Source organism: Petaurus breviceps, unplaced genomic scaffold (assembly GCF_028583685.1).
Source record: "Petaurus breviceps papuanus isolate PSGF00001 unplaced genomic scaffold, PetGlider_PUasm1.0 90895, whole genome shotgun sequence".
Taxonomy (NCBI): domain Eukaryota; kingdom Metazoa; phylum Chordata; class Mammalia; order Diprotodontia; family Petauridae; genus Petaurus; species Petaurus breviceps.
In genome coordinates this window covers 36,581,860-36,607,978 of record NW_027187372.1, presented here as the reverse complement: position 1 = coordinate 36,607,978, position 26,119 = coordinate 36,581,860, and the positions used below count along the sequence as shown (strand labels likewise).

Sequence of the window (26,119 nt, the reverse complement as noted above, 5' to 3'; positions counted from 1 at the left end):
CTTCCTTCCTTCCTTCCTTCCTTCCTTCCTTCCTTCCTTCCTTCCTTTCTTCCTTCCTTCCTTCCCTCCCTGCCCCTTGGCTAGTGCTAGACCAGAATCAAGAGGTCAAATAGTACACCCTGAGGTTGCCAAGGAGTCTTCAAATCATTCTCTAGTGTTTGCTCTGCATGTCTCTTTAGGTACCTAGCTCTTGATTAAAATACTTTCTGTTTCTCTTGCTTCTTTCCATCCAGATTCTTCCCACTGTGAAAATTTAGACTGAACAAAGTGTGTGTGTGTGTGTGTGTGTGTGTGTGTGTGTGTGACACTATAGAGTAGTGACATAGATTGAATGATTTCCACAAGCAGGCTCAGTGACATCAGGGTCCCCTAGTCTAGTAGTCCTCAAAGGGCATGCTGCAGGGCAGTGTGAGTTTCTCCGGAGATGTCCTAATGGTATAACACTTAGACTGCATGTGTGCACCTGCAAATTTTCTCTCTCTCTCATAGTGTGCCATGCTTCTTTATGGCAAAGCATGATACTGTTCCGTGAACAAAAAATGTCTGAGAGCCATTGCTTTGGTTCCAATGACTCCTGCTCACATTTCTTTCTCTATTCCAGGGTGTGATTGTAATGGGCATTCAGAGACATGCCACTTTGACCCCGCTGTATTTGCTGCCAGCCAAGGGGTGAGTGGAGGTGTATGTGACAACTGCCGGGACCACACCGAAGGGAAGAATTGTGAGAGGTGTCAGCTGCACTATTTTCTGAACCGCCGCCCAGGCGCTCCCATTCAGGAGACCTGCATCCGTGAGTGACTGCTCTGCTCTCTCTACTTCTCTCTTTCCGCTGGGGTCCTCGTGTTGGGGCTGACCACTTCCCTTTGGCACAAAGGCAGCAGGTCCCTAGGAAAAGCAGGGGCCTAAACCGTGGAACCTCTGCTCAGTCTGCCTGCTGATAGGCTCAACCAATGGGTACAATGGCTAGAGCGTTGGCCTTGGAGTCAGGAAGAGTAGAGTTTGAATCCTGCCACAGACATTTACTAGCTGTATGTGAGCCTAGGCAAGTCCTCTAACCTCAGTTTCCTCATCAGAAAAATAGGGATAATAATAGGACTTACCTCACAGCATTGTTATGAGGAACAAATGAGATATCATTTGTAAATATGGAATATTTATCTATCTATCTGTCTGTCTGTCTATCTTAAAGGGCTACATAAATGCTAGCTATTATTATTAATAATAATTCAGTAAGTATAAAAATTTACAATTTACATCATTTACAATTTACATTGTAATAATGCTTTGCCTCTTGGGAGCTTATGAAAGTGACTTATGTACAAAGTGACCACATGTACAAAGAAGCTTTGTACCCGACTGTTGCTCAATCATTTCAGACTCTTCACGACCCCATTTGGGATTTTCTTGGCAAAGACACTGAAGGGGTTTGCCATTTCCTTCTTTAGCTCATTTTACAGATGAGGAAACTGAGGCAAACAAGGTTAAGTACTTGTCCAGAGTTACACAGCTATGTGTCCGAGGCCATATTTGAACTCAGCTGCGCCATCTAGCTGCCCAAGAAGCAGCTAGGGCTTCCAAATCTGCAAACAATGTAGTTATTGCCAAGAGGCCCCATGAAAGAGGAATCTGAATCTGTTGTCTATATCTTGAAGGGTAATTTGACTTTAAAAAAAAATTCTGAACTTAACAAACACCAAATTCAGTGGGCATTTCCACATACACATCAGAAGAGCAGATAGTGCACAAATCTGCAGAACTGTTAGGTACAATTTGCTTTTCCTTCTAAGCGCACAAGTCCAACCTAAAGCTTTCAAGGCTCTTCTGCTTATCTGTGCCTCGTTTTGGAGGGAGTGTAGTTTACAGTAGGGTCTGGAAGGAAGTGATAGCTATAGACCGGCAGAGAGGAAGGGAGGTGGGGGGCAGTCCACTTTCTTTCTCTCTGCTTCACTCTTATTGTGGATACTGTTTCTGTACCCTCTCCCCAGCTTGTGAGTGTGACCCAGATGGGGCAGTGCAGGGGGCCCCCTGTGACCCGCTGACCGGACAGTGTGTGTGCAAAGAGAACGTGAAGGGGGAACGCTGTGACCTGTGCAAGCCTGGTTTCACTGGACTCACCTATGCCAACCCACAGGGCTGCAGTCGTAAGTTGGGGCTAGGGCATGAGGGAAGAAGGCATTGAGGAGAAGATATATCTCACTGAAGGTGGGGGAGGAGGTGGTTAAGTCTGGGATTGGGGGACCTCATATCAGCTAGGCGGCACAGCGGAAAGAGCCTAGGACCTGGTACTTACTAACTGTATAACCTTGGACAAGTCACTTTACTCTTCCTCCTCCTCCTCCTTCTCTTCCTCTTCTTCCTCTTCCTCTTCCTCCTCTCCTTCCTCCTCCTCCTTCCTGCTCCTCTTTTTCCTCCTCTTCTTCCTCCTCCTCCTTCCTCCTCCTCCCTCCTCCTCTTTTTCCTCCTCCTCCTCCTCCCTCCTCTTCCTCTTCTTTTTCCTCTTCCTCCTCTCCTTGCTCCTCTTTCCTCCTCCTCTTCCTCCTTCCTCCTCCTCTTTTTCCTCCTCTTCTTTATCTTCTTCCTCCACCCCCCCCCCCCTCTGATGGGCCTACTCCAGCCCCACTCAGGAGATCTGAGGACAGTATAGGCTGAAAAGTTGGAACTCTCTATAACTTCCCAGTATTTAGGCTTCTTCCTTTCCTAGTGCCTTGTCACCTTCCACCCCCTTAGCTATTTATTTACCTTTGCTTCTTCATCACCTCCCTGTAAAACCGAGAGGCTGTGTCAATGACTTCCAGCAGGTGGCAGCCCAGGCTTAGGTTTCTTTGTACAGATAAGGGAGGGGTGGGAGAAGAGGGATGATGGAGTGGGTAGTAGCAGGGTTGGCTGGAGCTGTCCAGGTTGGGGAGTGACAGGAGAGCAATCCTTGCTCAGCCCATCCCTGACACCCACGATGCGTCTGTCGTCTAGGGGGTGTTTTGTGGATCTCTCTATCTAGGGCATCTCTGGGGGAGTCTCCGCCAGCCCAAGGGACTCTAGGGATGGGCTGGGGGGTATGGCGGGGGTGGAATCACTCCTCAGGGATCCCAGGAATGGTGCCACCTCTTGTCTTACAGGCTGTGACTGTAGCATCCTGGGATCTCGGCGAGACATGCCCTGTGATGAGGAGACTGGGCGTTGCCTATGCCTGCCCAATGTGGTTGGTCCCAAGTGTGATCAATGTGCTCCCCATTACTGGAAAGTGGCCAGTGGCAGGGGCTGTGAACCATGTAACTGTGACCCTCACAACTCCTACAGCCCACAGTGTAATCAGGTAAGAAGCTGAAAGGAGCCCCATGGGACTGGGGAGTGAGGGGGTGGGCATGCTCAGTGGAGAAGGGAAGATTAGTCTTGCAGCACCAGGGGTGGAGCAGCAAGGGGCAGGGGCCTCTTTGGGAGAGTGGTCCTCCCCACTGAGGTATAATGCACTGAGCCTAATCTTTTGCTCAGTTATGGTCAGCTTCTCTAGGGGGGGTGCAATCAAAGCAATTAGGAGACCTCCAGTCTAAATCCCAACTCTGCCACTTACTACCTCTCTGGCCTTGGGCAAGTCATTCAATCAATCAGCAATTAAATCAGCAATCAATAATCAATCAACAAGTATTTATTAAATGCCTACTAGGTGGTGGACATGGTGCTAGGTGCTGGGGATGACAGGACAAAGAAAGATACAATTCCTTCTCACAGGGATCCTATTCCCTATCCTAACTGGGAAGACAACATATGAAAATAAATAGGACATACAAGATAAATATATACAAAACAGCCAAGTACACTGTAGTTCAGGAGGTCAATCCGTGATATTTGGGGGGAATCAGGAAAGCCTTAATGAAGAAGAGGGTCTTTATCTGGGTGAAATAAACCTCTTTGGACCTCAATTTCCTCATCTGAAAAAATGAGGAGGTTTTCTAAATCTAAGATTCTTTCTGGTCAGAATTCCAATTTCTTAGCTCATCACTGGAACCAACCCAGGGGATCTTTGTATTTCATTTTTTTTTTTAAGCAATCGGGGTTAAGTAACTTGCTCAAGGTTACACAGCCAGTTATTATTTCTGGGTGTGGTGCTGAGTATCTGAGCCCGGATTTGATCCAGGTCATCCCGACACTGGAGCTGGTGCTCTTACTCGCTGAGCCACCTGGCCGCCCGTAAGCAATTGGGGTTAAGTAACTTGCTCAAGGTTACATGGCCAGGTGTTTCTGGGTGGGTGCTAAGTGTCTGAGCCTGGGATTCGATCTCCAGGTCATTCTGACACTGGAGCCAGTGCTCTTACTCGCTGTGCTACCTGGCCACCCCTGTATTTCATTTTAAAGCTTTCTAAACTTTCCTTGATCACAAATACTGTGTAAAGCACTAAGTCCCTTGGCCTTCTTAATTCCTGAGCAGACTTATATCCCTGGTTCAGAGGTCTGCTCTACCCAATCCCTGATTGCTTTTCCCCTTCTCGTACCACCATAACCAGACACCCAAATCTGTTATTTACTTGCCCTCTCTTTTCATCCTTCCACATGTCTACCATATATTCCACATCATAAATAGGTTTTCTAGGGTTTATTTGTAAGGAAAATAAAATACAGAAATTCTCCAATAATATACCCAGGCATGGGAATTAAAAGTGTGGGGGAGGAGAAAATGAACTAATTAGAGACTGGAGGATACTTCTAATTGCTCTCTGATTTCCTGGACTTAGCTTAGCTATTGGATCCCCATGACCAGGGAACCCACTTGTGATTTCTAAAGAATGAAACTTTCCACTCTAGAACCCCTAGGGGAGGAGAGACTGAACCCCCAAATCAAACTCATTGATTCATTCTACAATCCCATGCCCTCTGTCAATCAGGAAGCCTCCTAAATTAATGTCAGACTTTAGGATATTTGTCTTAAATTTCTATCTAATCAATCAACCAATCAACATGCATTTATTAAATTTCTACTATCTGCCAGGCTCTAGAGATACAGACAAAAATCTAACAGTTCCTGCTTTCAAGGAGCTTATAGATTTTTAGGGTAGACAATGTATATGTACATTTATAATTATATACAAAATAAATGAAAGAGAAACCCAAAGTAATTTAGAGACAAAGGGCACTAACAATAGCAGGAGAGGGGAACAAAAGGTGGGGCTTGATCTGAATCTTGAAGGAAATAATGGATTCCATGAGAAGGAAGGTGAAGTGAAAGTATATTCTAGTCATGGAGGATTGCCAGTGCAAAGACACGGAGGTGGGAGATGGGGTGACATATGTGAGGAAGTGCAAAAAAGAGTTTGGCTATACCATAGAGTTTGGAAAGAGGAGGGATGTATAATGAAGAGGGGCCAAGTTGTGAAGAGCTTTCAAAGCCTAACAGAGAAAGCTGTATTTCATTCTGGAGGCAATAGGGAGTCACTGCAGTTTCTTGAATCTGGGAATGGCATGATCAGACCTGTGCTGAAGGAAATATCACTTTGGCAACAATGTGGAGGATGTTTCAGAATAGGGAAGGACCAGAGAGGTGACCAATGGGACGCCAATGCGTCCCATATATATGGGGGAGCATGGTGATAAGAGCTTTCAATAAGATGGTGGCTGTGTGAGTAGTGAGAATATAGACTTAAGTAATGGGGGAGGGGGTGGTATCCCTGACAGAAATAGAGAAGCTGAGAAGAGGGGAGGGTCTGGGGGAAGAGAGAATTATTTTTGTTTTGGTCGTGTTGAGTTTGAGATACCTTCTGGGACATCCAGTTTTAAATGTCTAATAGTGATTTGGGACTCAGGAGAGAGTTCACTTCCTTTTTACATGATGAGACAAACATAGATATTCCAAAACCATACAGAGGTTACCTAAAAAACCAACTAAACAAAACAAAAAAAAAGAATAATTTAACCCAACATGCAGGTCACCTCAAAACTTCATAGAACTTTTCATTTGTTATTTGTAACCTTTCTGTTATTTGTAACAAGGAAAAATGTCTACCAGTTCTTAAGGTTACAGCGATAGAATAAAATAAATATCATGACTTGGGTGGACCCTAGAGGTCAGCTAGTCTTATTCCTTCATTCAACACCTGAAGAAGTTGAGACCTAAGGAGAGTAAATGGGCTGTCTAGGGCAGGGGTGGGGAACCTGTGGTCTCAAACCTCGGTTTAGGCCTACAGGACTAGTTAAGGACAGAGATAAGATTAGGACTAAAGTTTCTTGCTTCCCAAATCAGCGTTCTTTCTGCTACACCCGATTTCCTTCTTAGACCCTCTACCTTCTCACACTGTTAGAACAATACCACAGAAACCCCTTGCTAAGGAATCTAACCTACAGCAAAGCCCAGACTTGCCACGCTTTCTTCAGGGCCCTGCCTTGTTGTAAGGGAGGGGGGAATCACAGAAGAAAATGTGTCATCTTAGCTTGGAGTCTGAAGGAGAGGTAGGGGTGAGCTACCTGGCTTTGCCTAAAGCTTCCTAGCTCTACCATTCACTGAGCCTGGGGTATTGTAGGTCCCCATCTCAGGGAGAGGTCACTAGACAGGAATGGTGCCTTCTGATGGCACTCTCCTCTTGGCACAGTTCACAGGTCAGTGTCCATGCCGAGAAGGCTTTGATGGTCCAACATGCAGCGCTGCATCCATCCGTCAGTGTCCTGATCGGTCCTATGGAGATTCTGGTTCAGGATGTCGAGGTACGGTCTATCCAGAGTAGAATGTGTCTAGAGAATGGGGGGTGGTGGCTGTGAGCAGGAGAGGCAGGGTGGTATAGTGTTGGAATTGGAGTCAGGGCCCTTACTAGTTATGTAAGCATGGACGAGTCACTTGGTCTCAGTGAGACTTATGTAATGTCCTCGTCTGTGCAGTGACACCTCTGATTCCTACCTCACAGGGTTTTTGAGAGGTTTAAATGATATAATCTATGGAAAGCACTTTGCAAACTATAAAATGCTATGTTAACACCAATTATTGCTATTGTGTCTATGTGAACATGGATGCAAGACCGTTTGCACATCTACCAGTTGATTGATGAGTATTTTTTTGATTAGGAACAACTACATGACTCAGTGAGTAGAGCACCACACCTGAAGTCAGGAAGACCTGAGTTCAAATCCAGCCTCAGATACTTACTAGCTGTGTGACCCTGGGCAAGTCACTCATTCCTGTTTATCTCAGTTTCCTCATCTATAAAATGAGCTGGAGAAGGAAATGGCAAACCACTCCAGTATCTTTGCCAAGAAAGCCCCAAATGGGGTCAAAAATAGTTAGATATGACTGAAAAATGACTAAACAATAAAAATCTTCTATGTGCCATGTAGTATGATACATAAACTATGTATCACTGTGCTAGGAGCTGGGGATACAGAGACAAAAGTGAACAGTGTTTCCTTTAAGAAGCTGGCATTCTATTGGTGCAGATAACATGTACTTATATATGCATGTGCAATATAGATGTGTATGCATATACATACACATATATATGTATATATATACACACACACATAATGATCCAGGTAATTTTTGAGAGGTAAGATGCTAGAAACTAGAAGAATGACCTCAGATAGCAAGTGCTGCTTGAGCTAAGCTTTGAAAGAAATGAGGGATTCAGAGGTGGAGGAGGTGAGAGGGGAGTGCATGGCGGTGTGTGGGGTCAGTGTGTGTGTGTATGTGTGTGATTATGTACAGATAAGTTTATGTAATAGGTACATGCTTGCCTCTCTTGGCGGCACTTGTGCTGTGTTCATTCATTGTAACTGGAGAATAAACTTCACCAGCCCCAGTGAATGCAAAAGATCATTAGAATGAATGATCTCCCATCTGTTCACCTGCCCTAAAAGTCAGTTCCCTGCTGGCAATTCAGCAAATGTCCCAGATGTGTCCTGGTACTTGAGTGTGTTATATTTCTTTATCTTTTCCAGAGAGAAACCAAATTTCCTGGAGTTGATCTCCATTGTGTCTGTCAGGCAGAGAGGATATTTTTTTCTCCATTTGAAAGAAAAAGAAACAAGAGCCCCAAGATTATAAAAACAAGACCATAGATTTGGAGCTGGAAGGGGCTTAGATGCTATGTAACCATAACTCTAACCATATTAGGTTTTCTATCCCTAATTCCTCATCTGTTCAATGGGGATGACATTAGCATCTTCTTTACAGGATGGTTGTGAGGATCAATGAGATATGTATAAAGTGTTTTGTAAACCTTAAAGTGCTATACAGATATTAGCTATTATTATTGTCTAGTCTAATTCCCTTATTTTACAGATGAGGAAACTGAGGCCCAAAGTCACTCAGTAGCTGGCTGAGCCAGGATTTCAACTTCGATCCTTTTACTCCAGATCCATTGATCTGTCCACCATACCAATAGAGAGTTTTTAGGGTTTACAAAGCATTTCCCTTACAATAACCCTGTGAGATGGGAGGCAGTGTAGTGCAGTGGAGAGAAAGCCAGCCAGACTTGGGGTCAGAAGATCTGAGTTCAAGTCCCACCTCTGATATACCCTGACTATGTGATCTTCTGTAAGTCCCTTAACCTTTTGGAGCTCAAAGTAACTGAACTGATAAGGTTGCAGAGAAAGGACCCATTGGCCTTGGTAGAAGGAATTTCCTCACTGAGAGTTCTTTATGTTCATGAGCCCAGGAAAAATCCAACAGATGACATTTATAATGATGTTCATTTGATCCTTCCATGTAGACATGGTAGATAATATTATTCTCATTTGACAAATAAAGAAACTGAGGTTTATAGAGGTTAAGTGATGTATTTGTGGTCATCTCAGTAGTAGGAAGTTCAGGGAGGATTTTAATCCAGTTCTTTTGGCTTCAGAGGTCATGCTCTTTCCATTACACTACAGCAACCTACACCAAGTTAGTAAAGGATCAGAATTTAGGGTTCCATCATGGTCAAGTTAACAAGCATTTATGAAGTGCTTACTGTGTGCCCGACACTGTCTGGGGATACAAAAAAAGGTAAAAACAGCCCTTGTCCTGAAGGGGCTTCCAATCATGGCTCTCTTTTTCCCAAACTACACTGAGTCTACCCCAGGGGGAACACTCAGCCTCTACCCTCAGGGCTCACTCCTCTATCTCTTCTTGCCCCATGTACAGGCTGTGACTGTGACTTCCGGGGGACAGAAGGTCCAGGCTGTGACAAAGCTACAGGTCGATGCTTGTGTCGCCCGGGCTTTGTGGGACCCCGCTGTGACCAGTGCCAGAGGGGCTTCTGTGACAACTACCCCATCTGTGTGGCCTGCCACCCCTGCTTCCAGATGTACGATAGGAATATCAGAGAGGAAGTCCTACGTCTTAGGGCCCTGCTCAATACCACAGCTGCGCTTCGGCCGGGGTCTGGCCTAGAGGAACGTAGGCTGGGCCCCCGGATGGTGGAGGCAGAGAACAGCATCCGACAGATCCAGGCCATCCTCAGAACGCCCTCAGTCACAGAGCAAGAGATAACTGAGGTGGCAAATGTCATCTTCTCCGTCAGGTACTCTCCCCCGCATTCTCCCTCCTCCTCAGTTGAAATGTGACAAAAAGGTACACAGGAAAAGGAAAATAAACAGCTCTTGATTAGTCAGGTAATGGAGGGAACCAGATGCGAAAGAATAAGGTGGCTTTATGAATTTGGAAGATGCTTGTGGTGTTGAAATATAATCCGTTTGTTTCATACATGTCCTTTACACCCTTTGGGTCAAGAGAGGAAGGAGAAGACAATGAGATGTCAGAGTTAGGAGGCACAAGTGTGTATGGAAGAAGCATTGAGTGCCAGTGAGGTATTCTGTCAACTTGAGAGTGAAGTGAGCCCAGGTCTGGGTGCAGGGAAGGAGAAGCAAAATTTCTGATGTTGGCTGTAGAGATTCTAGAAGATGGTGGACACCATGAGATGCTGGACTATGGAATATGACTGAAAGAAATCAGCTAGACCAGGATGTCTTTATAAAGTTTGAGAACTGTCCAGTTAGACATTGGATAGGTTCTTTGATAATCCATTGTTTCTCTGTTAATAATAATTCACAATTCACTAGACCTTTAAGATTTGTTTGTTGTTGTTTAATCTAACTCTTCATGACCCTATGTGAAGTTTTCTTGGCAAAGATGCAGAATTTTTTTCTCCAGCTCATTTTACAGATGAGGAAACTGAGGCAAACAGGGTTAAGCTATGTGATCCAGTCACAAAGCTAGTAGGCATCTGATGCAAGATTTAAACTCATGAAAAGAGTTTAATGAGTCTTTCTGACTCCAGGCCCAGGGCCTCCCCTTTAAGTTTTAAAAAGCTTTTTTCTCAAAAAAGGCTTATGAATTAGGGAGTACAAATGATGAATCTATTCTTTCCTCTGTAAATAAACATCTTGGCTTAATCTAAAAATGACTGAGGATGTAAAAGGAGGGAAGAGAAGATCTTGGATGCCTGTGGTTCTGCATGGAGACATTAATTTAGGGGTAGGAGACTATAGTATGGGGTAGAATTTCTCCCCAGACTTTGTCCAGTGGGTATGGCAGACCAAGTCTTTAAGGTGGTAGGGAAGAAGCAGCTGGGACTGCCATCTCCTTTGAGACGGGCCTAGTCATGATCTGTGTCCCAAGGGAAACTGTGGATTTGCTGGTATCCCAGAGGAAGAATATCTTATCTTAGAATAAGTCATCTAAAAATAATTTTGTATTTGACTTTAGAATGAATGACAAATCCCACGCCCCATTTAGCTTTCCGTTTGCCACAGGTGATACTAAAATTAGTCTGCTTTTTTTTGAGCCCACACAGACTGACAGTCAAAGAAAGCAACTATTCATGTGATCAGGGAGAAGGCAGCCTGGCATTCAATACTATCGTGGTTGCTGACTAGTTCTATGACCACATAGAAAGGGAAGAGTTAGCCTTGGATGGCCCCTGTGCTGTGGAGCAGAGATTCTTTACCTGTGGGCTGAATACTGCTCCCTCCTTCCCTTCTGCTCCACCAAGGACTGATTTCAAGGGTCTATGAACTTGGATGGGAAAACAATTTACATCATAATTTCAATATAACTTGTTTCCTTGGTAATCTTACATATTTTATTTTATGAATTTAAAAACATTTTTCTGTGGAAGGATCCATAGGTTTCTGAAGGGCTCCATAACACAAAGAAGGGTAAAAACGTCTCTGGGCCTTAGTTTCCTCATCCATAAAATGGGAATAATACTGTTTTCCCTATTTAAGTTACATGGGTCTTGTGAGGTTCAAATGGAGTAATCTTTTTTTAATGCTTTCTTTTTCTTTTTGGAGGGGAGAAGTTAGGGAAATTGGGGTTAAGTGACTTGCCCAAGGTCACTCAGCTAGTTTTTGTGTTAAGTGTCTGAGACCGGATTTGAACTCGGGTCCTCCTGAATCCAGGGCCAGTGCTCAATTCACTGCACCACCTAGCCACCCCCTCAAATGGGGTAATCTGTGTAAAAATACAAGCCTTTTGTGACCATAAAACATGTATGTACATATATGCTTCTGTGTTTATACACACATACATATATACATATGTGTATATATAAATGTATAAAATATAACCATATATATGTGATTAGGATGATTGAGAGTTGCTTATAAATTGCCTGCATCCTTTTTTTGCTTTTTAAAAAATAAGCTTTACAGTATATTCCCCTGTAACTTAGGGCAGTTATTAGTACCATTGTTTTACAAATAAAAATTTTAGGCAGAATGGCCTAGTATGAATGCTGAGCTGAGAGCCAGGAAGATTGAGTCTCAAATCCTATGTTTGACACTATGTGATGGAGAGTGAGTCATTTAACTTACTGACATTCAGGGTGTCACTTATAGACATCTTTCTTCTCATTTGGTCCTTACAACAACCTGCTGAGAAGTAGGCAGTGAAAGTATTGTTGTTTCCGCTTTATATATAAGGACACTAAAGGTCTAAGTAGGGGAGTGACTTGTTCAAGGTCACACAGGAGGTATATGGCCAAGCAGGGATTCACACTCATCTCTCCCAGATTTCAAGTCTGGTCCTGCTCTCACTCCACTGCAGCTATCATGTTGAGCAATGATGAGATAAAAAGGTTGGCTAGATTTTGGCTTGGTTGGGCCGCTTGATGGAAGGCCTTGCATTTGGGATGGACTCTTCTCTAGAAGTAATTCTTTTTTTTTTTTTCAAATGCTTTATTAACTTCTGATTTACATCATTCATTTCCTCCAGATTTTGAGTTACAAATTTTCTCCCTGTTTTTCCCCTACCCACCGCCCCAAAATAGCAGTCCCACCTTCCTCCAATCTGCTGTCTCCCATATTTTCTCCCATACCCCTTTCGGCTTTTCCAGTGGATCTCTATTCCCCAGTGCCTGTATATCTTATTTCCCAATTACATGTAAAATAGTATTAATAATAGTATATATATGTATATATATTTTGAATATTTTATTTTAAAACTTTGAATTCCAGATTCATTCCCTTCCTCCCTTGTCACCCACCCTTACTGGGAAGATAAGCAGTTCAGCATAGGTTGTACATGTGTGGCTAATGCAAAACAATAACATAGTAGATACTTTGTAAAAGACTGACTATATTTCCCTCCCTCCTATCCCACCTCCCACTTATTCTATTCTCTACTTTGATCCCATCCCTTTTCAAAAGTGGGTGCTTCCAACTTCCCTCCCCCCCAGCCTGCCCTCCCTTCCATCATCTCCCCTCTCATCCCCTTCCCCCCTACTCTCCTGTAGGGTGAGGTACCTTATTTAGTGTGTATTTCATTCCCTCCTCAAGCCAAATTCAATGGGAATAAGGTTGACTCCTTCCCTTTTGCCTTCCTATTCTTCCCCTCCATTGTAACCATTTTCCCTTGCCCCTTCTCTATGAGATAGTTTACCCTATTCTGTCTCTCCCCGTCTCCTCTCATTATATTCCTCTCTCACCTCTTAATTTCACCTTGTAAGTATCATCCCATCCTGTTAACTTGGTCCTGTGCCCTCTATCTATGTATAACTGTAAATATATACACACATTCACTTGTTTATTCATATGCCCATATACCCTCATATATAGGCATATATATATTTCTATTCCCTTCAACTACTGAGAAAAGTTTCATCAGTTACAATTATCATTTTTCCATGTAGGAATGTTAATAGTTCAACTTTGATAAGTTCCTTATGATTTCTTTTACCTGTTTACTTTCTCATGCTTCTCTTGCTTCTTGTATCTGAATGTCAAATTTTCTATTCAACTCTGGTTTTTTCAGCAAGAATGCTTAAAAGTCCTCTATTCCACTGAATGACCATATTTTCCCCTGAAACATGATACTCAGTTTTTCTGGGTAGGTGACTCTTGGTTTTAATCCCAGCTCCTTTGCCCTGCGGAATATCATATTCCAAGACCTCTGATCCTGACTCAGTGTAGAAGCTGCCAGATCCTGGGTTATCCTGATTGTGTTTCCACAATATTCGAATTGTTTCTTCCTGGCTGCTTGTAATATTCTCTCCTTGATCTGGGAATTCCGGAACCTGGCTATAATATTCCTAGGAGTTTTCTTTTTGGGATCTTTTTCAGGAGGTGATCGGTGGATTCTTTCAACCTCTATTTTGCCCTCTGGTTCTAAAACATCAGGTCAGTTTTCTTTGAGAACTTCTTGGAGGATGATGTCTAGGTTCTTACTTTGATCATGGCTTTCAGGTAGTCCAATAATTTTTAAATTATCTTTCCTGGATCTATTTTCCAGGTCAGTGGTTTTTCCCATGAGATATTTCACATTTCCTTCTATTCTTTCATTTGTTTGGATCTGTTTAACAGCATCTTGATTTCTCATAAAGTCATTAGCTTCCATTTGCTCCAATCTAATTCTGAAGCAATGATTCTCCTCATTGAGCTTTTGAGATTCTTTTTCCATCTGGCAAATTCGGCTTTTTAAGGCATTCTTCTTCTCATTGCCTTTTTGAGCCTCTTTTGCCATTTGAGTTAGTCTATTTTTTAAGGTGTTATTTTCCTCAGTCAGGCTGTTGACTCTCATTTCATAATTTTCTTGCATTGTTCTCATTTCTCTTCCCAATTTTTCCTCCACTTCTCTTATCTGCTTCTTAAGGTCCTCTATGGCCTGTAACCAGCTCGTATTTTCCTTTGAAGCTTTTGGTGCAGGAGTTCTGACTTCACTGTCTTCCCCCTGTTCCATGCTTTGCTCCTTTTTGTCCCCCAAATAGGAGTCTAACGTTGGAGTCTTCTGTCTGCTTTGTTTCCTTTGCCTGGTCATGTCGCCCCTCAGTCACGACTTCTGGGCTTTTTGCCACAGTAGGACTCTGCCACCAGACAGGGAAACTTTCGTCCCAAATGCTGGGGTTTTCTCAGCTGCTGGAGGTATTAGATGGGTGCCCTCTCTGAGGTCTCCACATGCTCTGACAAGCTGGACACACACCCCAGTACCTCCACCCTAGACTGCAATCCATATCCAAGAAGGTTAAAGCAAGAGTGATTACCCCTCAGACTGGTGCTTGGTCTCCCTACACTTTGCAGGCCAGGAGCTGAAGCTGCCACAGTTTCTGGCTGTCTGTGCCAGCATCTTAGTGGCTTCTCGCCCCAGGGGCAAAAGCCACGAACTCCCACTTACTGGGTCCCAAAGTCCAGACTGCACTGATCTCTCACTTTGTCCTTTGCATCTATGTGTTAAATCTGGAAACGGCCACTGCTGCTGCTGATCTGGAGTCCCTGCAGCTGGGTGCTGGTCAGGCCTGCCCTGGGGCTAAAGCCTTGGTGTGGGGCTGGGCTTGGCTCCCAGAGCACTGCGCTGGCCTATTCCTGCCGGCCTGCCAGGCTGTCCTCAGTGGGAGGTTAGCTTCTCTGTGTTATTTTGTGGGTTCTGCAGCTCCAAAGTTTGTTCAGAGTCCCCTTTTTACATGGATTGGGGAAGGTGGAAGCCAGAGCAACAGGGAGGTCCTGCTTCTACTCTGCCATCTTGACTCCACCCCCCCCCCCCCGAAGTAATTCTTTATCACCAAAGGTCTTCAGGCACAGGCTCAATGATCCCTTGTAATTTCAAATGTAGCTTGAGCTAGATGCCCTTGGAGGAGCAATGGTCTTTCTGATAGAGAATGTAGAGAAAAGGAAACAGAGGGTCAAGGGCTGAGCCTTGGGGAATGCCTACAGTTAGGAGATGTGTGGAAAGAGAGGAGTCATTTCATGAGAGAGAAAAGAAGCAATTGGCAAAGTAGGAAGACAGAGGACAGTATTCTAGAAGCCAATATAATATAATAACAACTAACATTTCTATAATGCTTTTACTGTGTGCCAGGTACTGTGCTAAGTGCTTTGTAATTAGTACCTCCTTTGATGCTCACAGCAACCTGGGAGGTAGGAGTTATTATCATCCCCATTTCACAGATGAAGAAACCAAGGCAAACAGAAATTAAGTGACTTGCTCAGGGTCACACAGCTAGTAAGTGTCTGAGGTTGGATTTCAATTCAGAACTTCCTGACTCAAGACCCAGTATTCTCTCTATCCATTGCACCATCCATCTGCCCTGATTTAAAATCAATTGTCCTTTGACAGTCAGTTGGTCAACAAGCATTTATTAAGTGCTTATTGTGTTCCAGGCACTACACTAAACAATCAAAGTGAGGTATTGTCATCACCCAACTCCTCTATGAGGCGTTCCATGTTTGTCTTTGTATTCCTAGGGCCTAGTACTGAGATTTGTATGAAGTAAATACACAATAAATGTTATTTGAATTTGTTGAAACTGATGCTTAGGAGATCACGAGACTTATCCATGAAGAGGTCATCATACTGAATGAAAGAAAGAGGTCACAAAGACTAACAGGGGATGACCACTGCTTTGAGAGACATCTTTCCTTCTACTGTCAACTTCTGATTAGCTAGAGTCTGAATTTCTAGCCCCTTGGCTTTTCCTTGGCTCCTACTTTCTCTGACTCAGCTGAAACTTCCTCTTGGGGTGGGAGGTGGCTGGCCAGGGCAAGGGAGGTAGGCAGAAGCCCAATATTCTGCCCTTCATTAACAACTCCTCTCTCCCCACAGGAGGACCCTCCAGAGTCTGCGGACAGATCTGCCCTTAGAAGAGGAAACAGATTCCATTTTGAGAGAGCTGGAGAATCTGGACAGAAGTCTTAAGCTCCTCCTCATCCAATATCAGAACAAGAGAGAGCAGTTTGAGAGAATTAGTAGCACAGACCCATCAGGTAAAGGTGCATGGGCCACCTTTGGTGGTCCTGCACATACTCTTTAATGCGGCCCAGGATACTGTCTCCAACTTCCTCTTCAGCTCCCCCTGTTCCATAATGAGCTCATCCCCTTCTTCATTCTGCAGGATCCTTCCGTATGCTGAACTCTGCTTACCAGATGTCTTCCCAAGCTGCTCAACGTATTGCTAGCAGCTCAAACCTGCTGCTCCAGGCCCATAACAGCCGGAGAGAAGCTGAAAGGCTGGAGAGGCAGGTGGAAGGAAGTGGAAGTACTGGGGGGCCACAGCTGCAGACCCTGAGGCAACAAATGGCTTCCTTTCCCAATCTGACACCCACCATCAACCAGGTGAGTCCCTCAGTTCTTGGGAGCGGTCCTAAAAAGAGCATTCCCCATTACTAAGAACCTCCCCCCCCCACCTTGTGCTTTGGACACCCCCATTGCTGAATCACATTTCTCTTCAGATTCTCCCTATTCTTTGTACTTTCTTCTCCTCCCCTCAATCTCTTTAAGCCCCTATCCCCCATATGCTCAGTGGTTGCTATGGAGACAAATTTCTGGTCCATTGTTGCCATGGTGATGGCCAGCCATTTGTTTTCTGGGAGTGGGATGGGTCAGTCTTTGAGTGGGTGGGTTTCAAGCAAAGGTGATGGGTAGGAAGCCTTCCTGATTCTCCCTCTTTTCCATGGCAGATTTGTGGGACTACAAGGCAGGAAACCTGTACCCCGGGACAATGCCAGGGGATGCTGTGTCCCCAAGACAATGGCACAGTCTGTGGTGCTGACTGTAGAGGTATCCTCCGGCGGGCAGGCAGTTCCTTCAGAACTGCTAAGCAGGTGTCCCAACAGCTCCAGAACTTCAATGCTCAGCTCCAACAAACCAGGCAGATGGTAGGTATGAGTTGTATAGAAAGGAGAGAGTTGAACAGAAAAGCCCAGTGGTCCTGAGTCCACTTTCTGTAACCCCTCGAAAGGAGATCAGGCTTATTCTCATCTCCATTTTACAGCCAAGGAAACTGACAGGAGAGTGTGGAATCTTAGAATTGTAAGGGACCATCTGACTTAACTCATACATGCAAAGTGATCTTTTAGCCTACAGTTGAGACTCTTCAGTGATGACCTCCTGAAGTAGCCCGTTCCTTTTTTTTTTTTTGGAATAGCTGTAATTATTAGGAAGATGTTCCTTTATGGAGTATAAGTCTGCTTCTCTGGAATTTCCTCCTGATTATTCCCAGTTTTGCTCTCTCAGGTCAAGCAGAACAAAGACCTAATTCTTCTACAAGGTAGCCATTCAAATACTTGAAAACAGTTATCATGTTCCTCCTTCACCTACCCCTATCCTAGGTTTTTTTTAGGCTAAATATCCCCTGTCTCTTTAACCTGTCCTGATATGACATGATCTCATGTAGCTTTAGAAAGGTCACATATCATATGAAAGGTGAGAATTCTTAGCCTTTGTTTTTGGTCTGTTGTTCAGTGCCCCCTGTGAACAGTCATCTCCTTCAGGGCCATAGCTACCTGGCAATTCCAAATGCTACCAGGGTAGGAGTTAGTTAGGAGAGAGAGGATTTCCCAGATTTTTTTTTGGGGGGGGGGCAGGAGATATCATCCCATCGGACAGGATGGACAGAGGATCTCTTGAGATGTGAGCCCTTGTCTGTCTTATTTCCATGTCCATTATTAGATCAGGGAAGCAGAAGAAGCTGCTACCCAGATCCAGACAGATGCCCAGCGCCTAGAGACCCAGGTGAGCAATAGCCGCTCTCAGATGGAAGAGGATGTCCAACGTACCCGCCTCCTCATCCAGCAGGTTCGAGACTTTCTCACTGGTGAGTGAATGTATTCCCCATCCCTTTACCATTAGGGTCCTGACCAGAGTTTTGCTGATGGATCATGAGGAAGGATGGTGTTAGTCAAGAGATCATCGGACTCTGATTTCCCAGTTCTGCTATTGACTTGATGAATGATGTTGGGTGGGCAAGGCCTTTTGCTGTCTCTCTACCTCAGTTTCCCTATCTGTAAAAATACTTGTCTCACAGGGCTGTTATGAAGATCAGGTAAGATGTGGATGTGAAAAGGCAAAGACATCAAACAAATGCATTATTACTATTTCTGTTATTATTGTTATTAGTAATGATATTTCCTGGTTCCTCTCTGGAAATTATCTTGGCCATAGGCCCAATTACTACCATCTGGAGGAAAAGCATAGCTATTATTACAGTCCTTGGTTCTATATAGCATCATTCCAAAGAGCCCAAAGCACCTTCCTATCTATTACTAATGTCCCACAAACGTCATTGGTGAGTAGGAGGAGGTAGGGAGAATACATTTTCTCTCTGTGTTGTTGTTGTCCAGTCATTTCAGTCATGTCTGACTCTTCATTACATCATTTAAGGTTTTCTTGGCAAGATACTGGAGTGGGTTGCCATTTCCTCCTCTAACTCATTTACAGATGAGGAAACTGAGTCCAAAATGGTTAAGTGACTTCCCCAGGGTCACAGAGTTAGTCAGTGTCTGAGGCCATATTTGAACTCAGGAAGATGAGTCTTCCTGACTCCAGACCCAGCACATTATTCATCGTGTCACCTATCTGCCCCATCTCTTTCTCTTACAAATGGGAAGACTGAGACTCAGAGAGATTTGGTGATTTGCTAAAAGGCCAGGGCCAAACAGATTCTTAAACCACAGCTTTTGGACTTTGTGGCCTGAAGGGTAGGACATAGTAAGCATGAGCAAACCCTCTAGGAGAGGCCTACTTCCCATAGGGGAAGAGTTCCTTGCTAATCTGATGTGAGAGTTCCCCTCTTTCTACCTATCTGTACGGGTGGCAAGGTACTTGGGAAGTCAATCCCAACAGGACCTGGGTTCTAGCGCTATCTCTTACACTAGTTGTGTGACTTTGAGTAGGTCACAGCCTCTGTGAGCCTCAGTTTCCTCATCTGTAAAACAGGGATAAAAATGCATGTGTAGCTTTACAGGGGTGGGGTGAGGAAAGTGCTTTATGAAAATTAAAGCTCCACATCATTGTGAGTAATATCCATTATATTGTTGTTAATAATGTTTTTTTGTTGATAACATTATTTTTGTATTAGCTAGGTGGGCTAACCTAGTCAAGCAAACTTTAAGAGTTAGGATTTAGCCTTCCAGGTAAGTAAGGTCTTTCCTGCCTAAAGCCTAGGAGTTCCGGTCTCCCCGCCTAGCGCAGTGGAATCAGTATACTTACTTGGATAGGAAAGGGATACTTCTAAATTGGGGCAGTGTGTGCTTCTTCCTTGGATCCAAGGGCTGACTGACCTTTGGGGAAGGGGGTGGAGGGAGGATCCCTCACACCTGGCCCACACCTGCCTTTCAGACCCCAGCACAGATGCAGCCACCATCCAGGAGATCAGCGAATCAGTTCTGGCTCTATGGCTGCCCACGGACTCAGCCACAGTCCTTCGGAAGATGAATGAGATCCAGGCCATTGCAGCCAGGTTGCCCAACGTGGACCTCATTCTGTCTCAGACCAGGCAGGACATAACTCGGGCTCGGAAGCTGCAGGATGAGGCAGAATTGGCCAGGTAAGGCTCGACCTTTTTGTCTTTTTCCCTGTCGCTTATAATCTCCCAATGTATTCCAGGGAAACAATGACTTTAGGACCTAGGCTGGGAGGTGGGATAATAATAAAGGGAAGATACAAGATTATCTCTTATTTCCTTCTAATCCTAAATACTATAATCCTATGAAATTGGCTAGCTGTGTGACCTAGCATGAGTCATTTAATTTCTCTCAGTCTTACTCTCTTCATCTGTAAAATGGAAATAATAATAACATTTCCCTCCCAGGGTTGTCATGAGGAACAAAAAAGATTTTATATGTTAACTACTTTGTAAACCTTAAAGTGCTATATAAATGTTAGTGATGGTGATGATAACGATGAGCCTTTGCCTATTAGAGACTTTAATGGAGGATGGTGAGTATGGATTTTGCCACATGCTGAGTACCCTGAATATTCCTGGGCTGTGGTAGTTTCGTGGTGCCACAAGGAATTCAAGGTCAGCAACAGGCTTAATGACACCTATGCATTGCAAATGCATGCAAATATACCCATTGCTTTTATTCCTGTTTGGAAACCTTGTTAAAAACTGAACCAAACACCAATATGTCAAATGTACCTTCCCATATCTACAGCTGCCCAGTCTCCATCTGACACTTTCATAGTATAACAGAATATCAGTATTGCAAAGGGAAATTTGGAATCATCTAGTTATATTATTGATGGAAATTTGGAATCATCTGGTTATCTTACGGGTGCAGAAATTGATGCAAGAGAGATTTAACTAATTTCTTGAAGGTCACACAACTAGGGAGTGGGAAAGCTGGGATTCAAAATCTTTTGATTCCCAAGTCAAGCACTATTTCCACTAATAGTAGATTTTGTTGATTGGTCTTTTCATATAAAATGATATATAGAAATATTTGAATAAGTTAGAGGTTTATTTTTTGGTCAGTTTTATAATTTTTTCCATCAAATGATATAACATGCATAGCACTTTGCAAATCTTAAAACACTATAGAAATGTTAGCTACTATCATCATCATTATTATTATTTTATAATTATTAGCATTAAGGACCTATGTCCTTCAAATCCCATGTTCTGGAATATGGAAAGTGGCAGTCTAAGGTGTCTAATTTTTTTGGTGGAGGGTTCTAACTTTTTTTGTGGTGTAATGTTTGCACTTGAGTGGGAGCATCCAGAAAAATAAAACAACTGACTCAGTTGTCCTAACCTCTTGCTTGGGTTGAGAAGTGGTGCCCCTGCGGCTGGCAGGATGGGAGCTCATATTCTCCTTCTTTCTTTTCTCTCCTTTGCCCTTCTCCTAACACATAAGGAGCCGTGCCATCGCTGTGGAGGGTCAGGTGGAAGATGTGGTGGAGAACCTACGCCAGGGCACGGCGGCACTTCAGGAAGCAGAGGACACCATGCAAGGCACCAGTCGCTCCCTGGGACTCCTGCAGGACCGGATCGCTGAGGTGAGCCAGGGTTCGATGGCTTCTCCTCCTCCTCCAAACTGGAAAAGTTAGAAAAGGGACTACTGGCTCACAGGACTACAAAGAAGGGAGATCTTCTAGAAAGGAGGCAACAAGCCTAGTGAAAATAGGGAAGCTGGCTTCCTTAAGAGTTGATCTTTCTGGTCTCTGGGGGAAAGGGGAGGAGAGGCACGTGAGTACCATTATCATTGTCTTGGGTACTACCTAAGAAAGCACAGGATCTCAGAAAGGGGAGAGTCATCTAAGTACCTAGTACCTCTAAAAACCTGAACCTAGTGAGAAATATCTTCTACAATATTCATTCATTTTTTTTCTTTCAATAGTATCAGCCAGTATGGTATCATGGCTAAAGAGTAGGTCTTAGAGTCAGAGAGACCTGGGTTCAGATTTTTTCTCTGACACATACTGTGTGACCCTGGGCAAGTCACTTAACCTCTGATTCCCAGGCAGTTCTCTAAGGTAATAGGTTGCAGAGCAGGTTAAGGGAGTTTCCTCACTGGGAATTCCTTGTAACAGTGAAATTAAAGGTTTGGTCCCTACCCCCACCGACCCCCTACCAAAGTATGCCAAACACTCTGTTTGGCACTGACAACTGCTTACCTGGAAGAGCTCTAAGCCAAGTCTTAGGGAAGCAGGAGAAGGAGGGAGATCTGGGGCAGGACCAATGTGGATTTTCTAGGTCAGAGTAAACTTTTGTAGCTGCTGATTTGGGGAGTGTTTTTTGGCACGAGAATGAGAATGCCACAGGATGTCCCGGTAAGCCAGAAGCTCTTTCTTTTTCCCAGTTTCACCCCTGCCTTCTCACCCCCCCTTTCCACCTCCCTAGGTCAAGCAGGTTCTCACTCCAACAGAAAGAATGGTGACAGGTATGACTGAGCAGCTGACCAACTTCAGGGACCGTATTGAGCAGCTCCGCAACAAGGTCGGGGAGCAGAGAGCAGAGGCGGCTCAAGCCCAGCAGATTGCCCAGGGGGCCAATGAGCATGCTCTCAGTGCTCAGCAGGTATGAGGAGATAACAGTCAGCCCCAACCACTGTGGACTTGGTTACCTCTAGGCACAACAGCCCTGGTGCCCCTTGGGGAAGGAAAGGAATAGGAACGTCTCTTTTACAGGCTGGGAAATGGAAGAACAAGTGTCTAGATCTAATTATGGAACATTTGAGCTGGAGAGGATCTTAGAATTTGTCTAGTGCTACCTTCCTCACTTTACAGAGTTCTAGTTTATTGTATATGCCTAAGGACATGCAATGAACCTAAGGGTAGAGCTCAGATCATTCAATTAGCGAATGTTGTTAAGTGCTAGGAATATAAGTAAAAAAGTAACACAGACCTTACCTTCATGGAACTTACATTCTAATAGGGAAGATAACATGTGAGGTTATATACACAATGCATACAAAGTAGATACAGGGTAATACTAAAAAGGAAGATAGTAACTAGCAGCTCCTCTGGGGGCTGGGGAAGACCTCCTTGAAGAGCCCATGAGAGATGAGTCTAGATACAGGGGTGGGGAACCTGCAGCCTTAAGGCCACATGTGACCTTCTATGTCCTTGAGTGCAGCCTTTTGACTGAGTCCACTTTTTACAGAACAAATCCTTTTAAGGGGATTTGTTGTATGGAGTTTAGATTCAGTCAAAGGGTCACACTTGAGGACCTAGAGGGCACATGTGTCCTTGAGGTCTCAGGTTCCCTGCTCTAGAAGAAGGTATTCTTCAAGAGGCCAGGATTCTAAGCGTGAGTCCAAGTGAGTCTAGAGAGCTTTCCAAGCATGAGGAACAGATAGTACAAAGGTATGGAGAAGAAAGATGGAGCATTGTATGTTGGGAATAGCAAGCAAGCTACTATGGCTGGACTGTTTTTGACTGTCTGGGACTCTGTCTTACATTCTCCTAATTCAAACTTGTACTCTTAGGCTAGGAAATTAGTTTAGATAACAGGTTACTCTCAAAATATCTATTTCACTCTCCCTTAAACTCTTTGGGACCAGAAGGCACAAAACTGTGCCATTTTCTGCAGTCCAAAGCCTTTCTGGTATGTCCTTCAGAAGCTCCTCTTGGAACTCCATTCATTGGCCTATTCATTTGGTGCTTCCTGGGCACTTCTTATAGGCCCAGAGCCATGCTGAGCCATGTAGGAGAGACAAAGAAAGCTATGATTGTTAACCTTGGGAATCTTGAGAGCAGGGAGGCTTTTCTCATCTGCCTTTAAATGATTTACAGAAGCATCACCAGCCTAAAAGAGAAACAGCATTAGTCACTCAATAAGACAAAAGCAGAAATGTTTGTCAAACTGAAGTTAAAAGGGCCAAGTTGTATAATCCACTCTCTCCTGTTAGCTCAGAAAAAAAAAAAGCCAGTGAGTAGCTCCTTTGTTAGAGATTTGGTCACTTATTGCCTTGTTCTCCCTACCCTGGTCATAGAGGGCAGTTATTGGACCATGGTTTTTTATTTTAAAGAAGAGACTTTTGCAGTCATTTACTCTAAGTCCCTCATTTTTTAGATGAGGCTTAGATATATGAAATAACTTGCTCAAGGTCACAGAGGTTAAGTAGGTAGGAGAACCAGGATATGAATCCAGATCCTCTGGCTTTCAATCCAGTGTTCTTTTCTTTATTCTCTGCTGCCTATCTTGGCAAGCTCTGTGCAACAGATCTGCCTTTGGGGGAATGGCATACATATGCCACACCAGTCCCTGAACCACCATTTACCACTTAGCATTTCAACTCTCTATGGCTTAGTTTCCTCATTTGTAAAATGGGGATAATCATGTCTCTCATGGGTCCATGGAGAGTGGGGCCTGAGGAGACAGAACTCAGCACAGTTGGAAGCTGATGGGGAAGCAGGCACAAGACTGTTGGTTGTTAACTGGTGATCAGCAGGCACAAGTCACGGCCAGTGGGTAAAGCCAAAGAAACGAGTCAAAATATTTCCTGTCTCAGAGTGTGAGTGAGGATAGGGCAGGAGACCATGAGAGAAGGGTAGCCCCTGAGCCAGATGTGAAGGATGTAGACCTGGGCACTCACAGATTTGTCACAACTAGCAGTGCTTTCTTTGATGCCAGGGCCTAACCCTCCAGGATGCTTTAATACTGTGGTGGTGCCAGCCATTGGGACACCCATGCTAATGGTCCTCATACTGCCTGTCTTGGCAGGATGATAAGAGGAAGGTGCTTCAGAAACTATGAAGTCCCTTAGAAATGTGAGTTATCATCATCAAGTCAACGAGCTGCTGTGTTGAACACAAAAGTGCATGTAAAGCATGGCCTATGCCTTGATAGTCTAGATTCAAAAAGAGAACCACAATTCTAGACTAGAACTATAATTCAAGTCTATAATTCTAGATTAGAACTATATTTCTAGACTTTAGAATTATAGACTCAGAAGTGGAAGAGACCTCTCGGGTCATCCAGTCTGACTGTACATGAACAGGGATCTCCTCTGCAACATCTCTGACAAATGGTCACTCTCTGCTTGAATACTTCCAGTGATGGGAAGTTCATTACATCATCAAGTAGCCCATTTCATTTTGGGGCAACTCTATCAGGGAAAATAAAAATAATCCAGGGGAAATAATCAGAGACTAAAACAATTAAAAAAAAACTTATAGCACCATGAAGAGCTCCATTCTTTAATGTAAGGTTGAAGATGGAGGTGGTGGCAGTAGTCCCCTATCATTGCAATTAGATTATTCCTTTTGATCACCTTCAGGGATTTGAGAGAGTGAAACAAAAGTATGCAGAACTGAAGGACCGGATGGGTCAGAGCCCCATGCTGGGGGAGCAGGGGAATCGCATTCTGAGCGTCAAGTCTGAGGCGGAAGAGCTCTTTGAGGAGACCATGTCTATGATGGACAGGATGAAAGGTGAGGGCCATTTACCCTCCTCAAGGGGAGTGGGGGGAGGAGTATGGAGGTGGGGTCAGCATGCTTCTCCACCCCTTCTTTGCACACCCTCCATCCCCTCTTATTCTCTCTATCACTGGTAGACTAATTTTAGCATCTCTAATAAAGGCTGAACCTCAATCAACCTCAATCCAGAGGTTGCACCCCAATCCAGAGACCCCTCTTCTGGAATTAGCAGCATTGAGGATGTGCAATTAAGAAAGCACTTTACTAGGTGTTGTGGAGCATAGAAAAGAACATCCCTCCTGGATAGAATCTGATATTTCCCTTAGGTGCTATGATACATATCTTATGTAAACCTCTTGTTAAGACTATTGGCAATGAAGAGAAATGTGATATAAATGTCAAATAAGTATCCTGCACCAGGTACTGCTTTCACCAACAGATCAGAACTGATCTGTTTTTGACTTAGTGGTTGAGTCCTAACTTGTTAGCCAGAGGCACGAAGGGACTAAGTGGCTTGCCCAGGAGCCCATAGCTAGTAATTGCTGGAGGTAGTATCTGAACCCAGGTTGTCCTAACTCCAAGCTCAGCATTTTATCCATTGAGCTACTGCTTCCTCTCTAATGCCAAGTAAGTATTATAGAAAGTGTTTACCCCTGATGTTGAGGAAAGGGAGAGGCCCCATGGACTGGAGTGGTGAGGCAAAGCTTCATGAGAAAGGTGAAATTGGAGTTGGACATCTAAAGGTAAATTAGGTGTCAGTAGAGTGTTCCTGGGTGGGGAAGAGTAAGGGGGTGGAGGGAAGTATATTCAGGGCTTCAGATTATGACTGTTTTAGGAGTAACGATGCCTGGTTAATAAGGTTAGATATCATTCTATAGGCAATAAAGAGCCATAATTTTTTTTTTAGGAGAGGTAAGCCAGGTTGAAAGGAAGATTGTATTTTTTATATAATTAATTAATTTTTAGTTTTCAACATTAACTTCCATAAGATTTTTAGTTTTAAATTTTCTCCCCCTCCTCAAGACAGCATGCAATCTGATATAGGCTCTACTTATACATTCATATTAAACATTTTCACATTAGTCATGATGTAAA

The 26,119-nt window shown here is 44.0% G+C and overlaps 1 protein-coding gene across 5 annotated transcripts in view; it reads left to right on the top strand.

Annotated features, from left to right (window-relative positions):
- The window catches only part of LAMB3 (laminin subunit beta 3), a 62,616-nt gene that overhangs the window by 34,850 nt on the left and 1,647 nt on the right, over nucleotides 1–26,119 (top strand). For all 5 annotated transcript variants that reach the window (XM_069074769.1, XM_069074770.1, XM_069074766.1 and 2 more), the window contains 13 exons: nucleotides 602–790; nucleotides 1,986–2,141; nucleotides 3,114–3,310; nucleotides 6,573–6,684; nucleotides 9,095–9,473; nucleotides 15,986–16,146; nucleotides 16,275–16,495; nucleotides 16,840–17,037; nucleotides 17,831–17,975; nucleotides 19,499–19,706; nucleotides 21,019–21,160; nucleotides 22,005–22,181; nucleotides 24,886–25,039. In XM_069074769.1, the coding sequence (XP_068930870.1) occupies nucleotides 602–790; nucleotides 1,986–2,141; nucleotides 3,114–3,310; nucleotides 6,573–6,684; nucleotides 9,095–9,473; nucleotides 15,986–16,146; nucleotides 16,275–16,495; nucleotides 16,840–17,037; nucleotides 17,831–17,975; nucleotides 19,499–19,706; nucleotides 21,019–21,160; nucleotides 22,005–22,181; nucleotides 24,886–25,039 (2,439 nt within the window). The remainder of the gene's footprint in view (nucleotides 1–601; nucleotides 791–1,985; nucleotides 2,142–3,113; nucleotides 3,311–6,572; nucleotides 6,685–9,094; nucleotides 9,474–15,985; nucleotides 16,147–16,274; nucleotides 16,496–16,839; nucleotides 17,038–17,830; nucleotides 17,976–19,498; nucleotides 19,707–21,018; nucleotides 21,161–22,004; nucleotides 22,182–24,885; nucleotides 25,040–26,119) is intronic.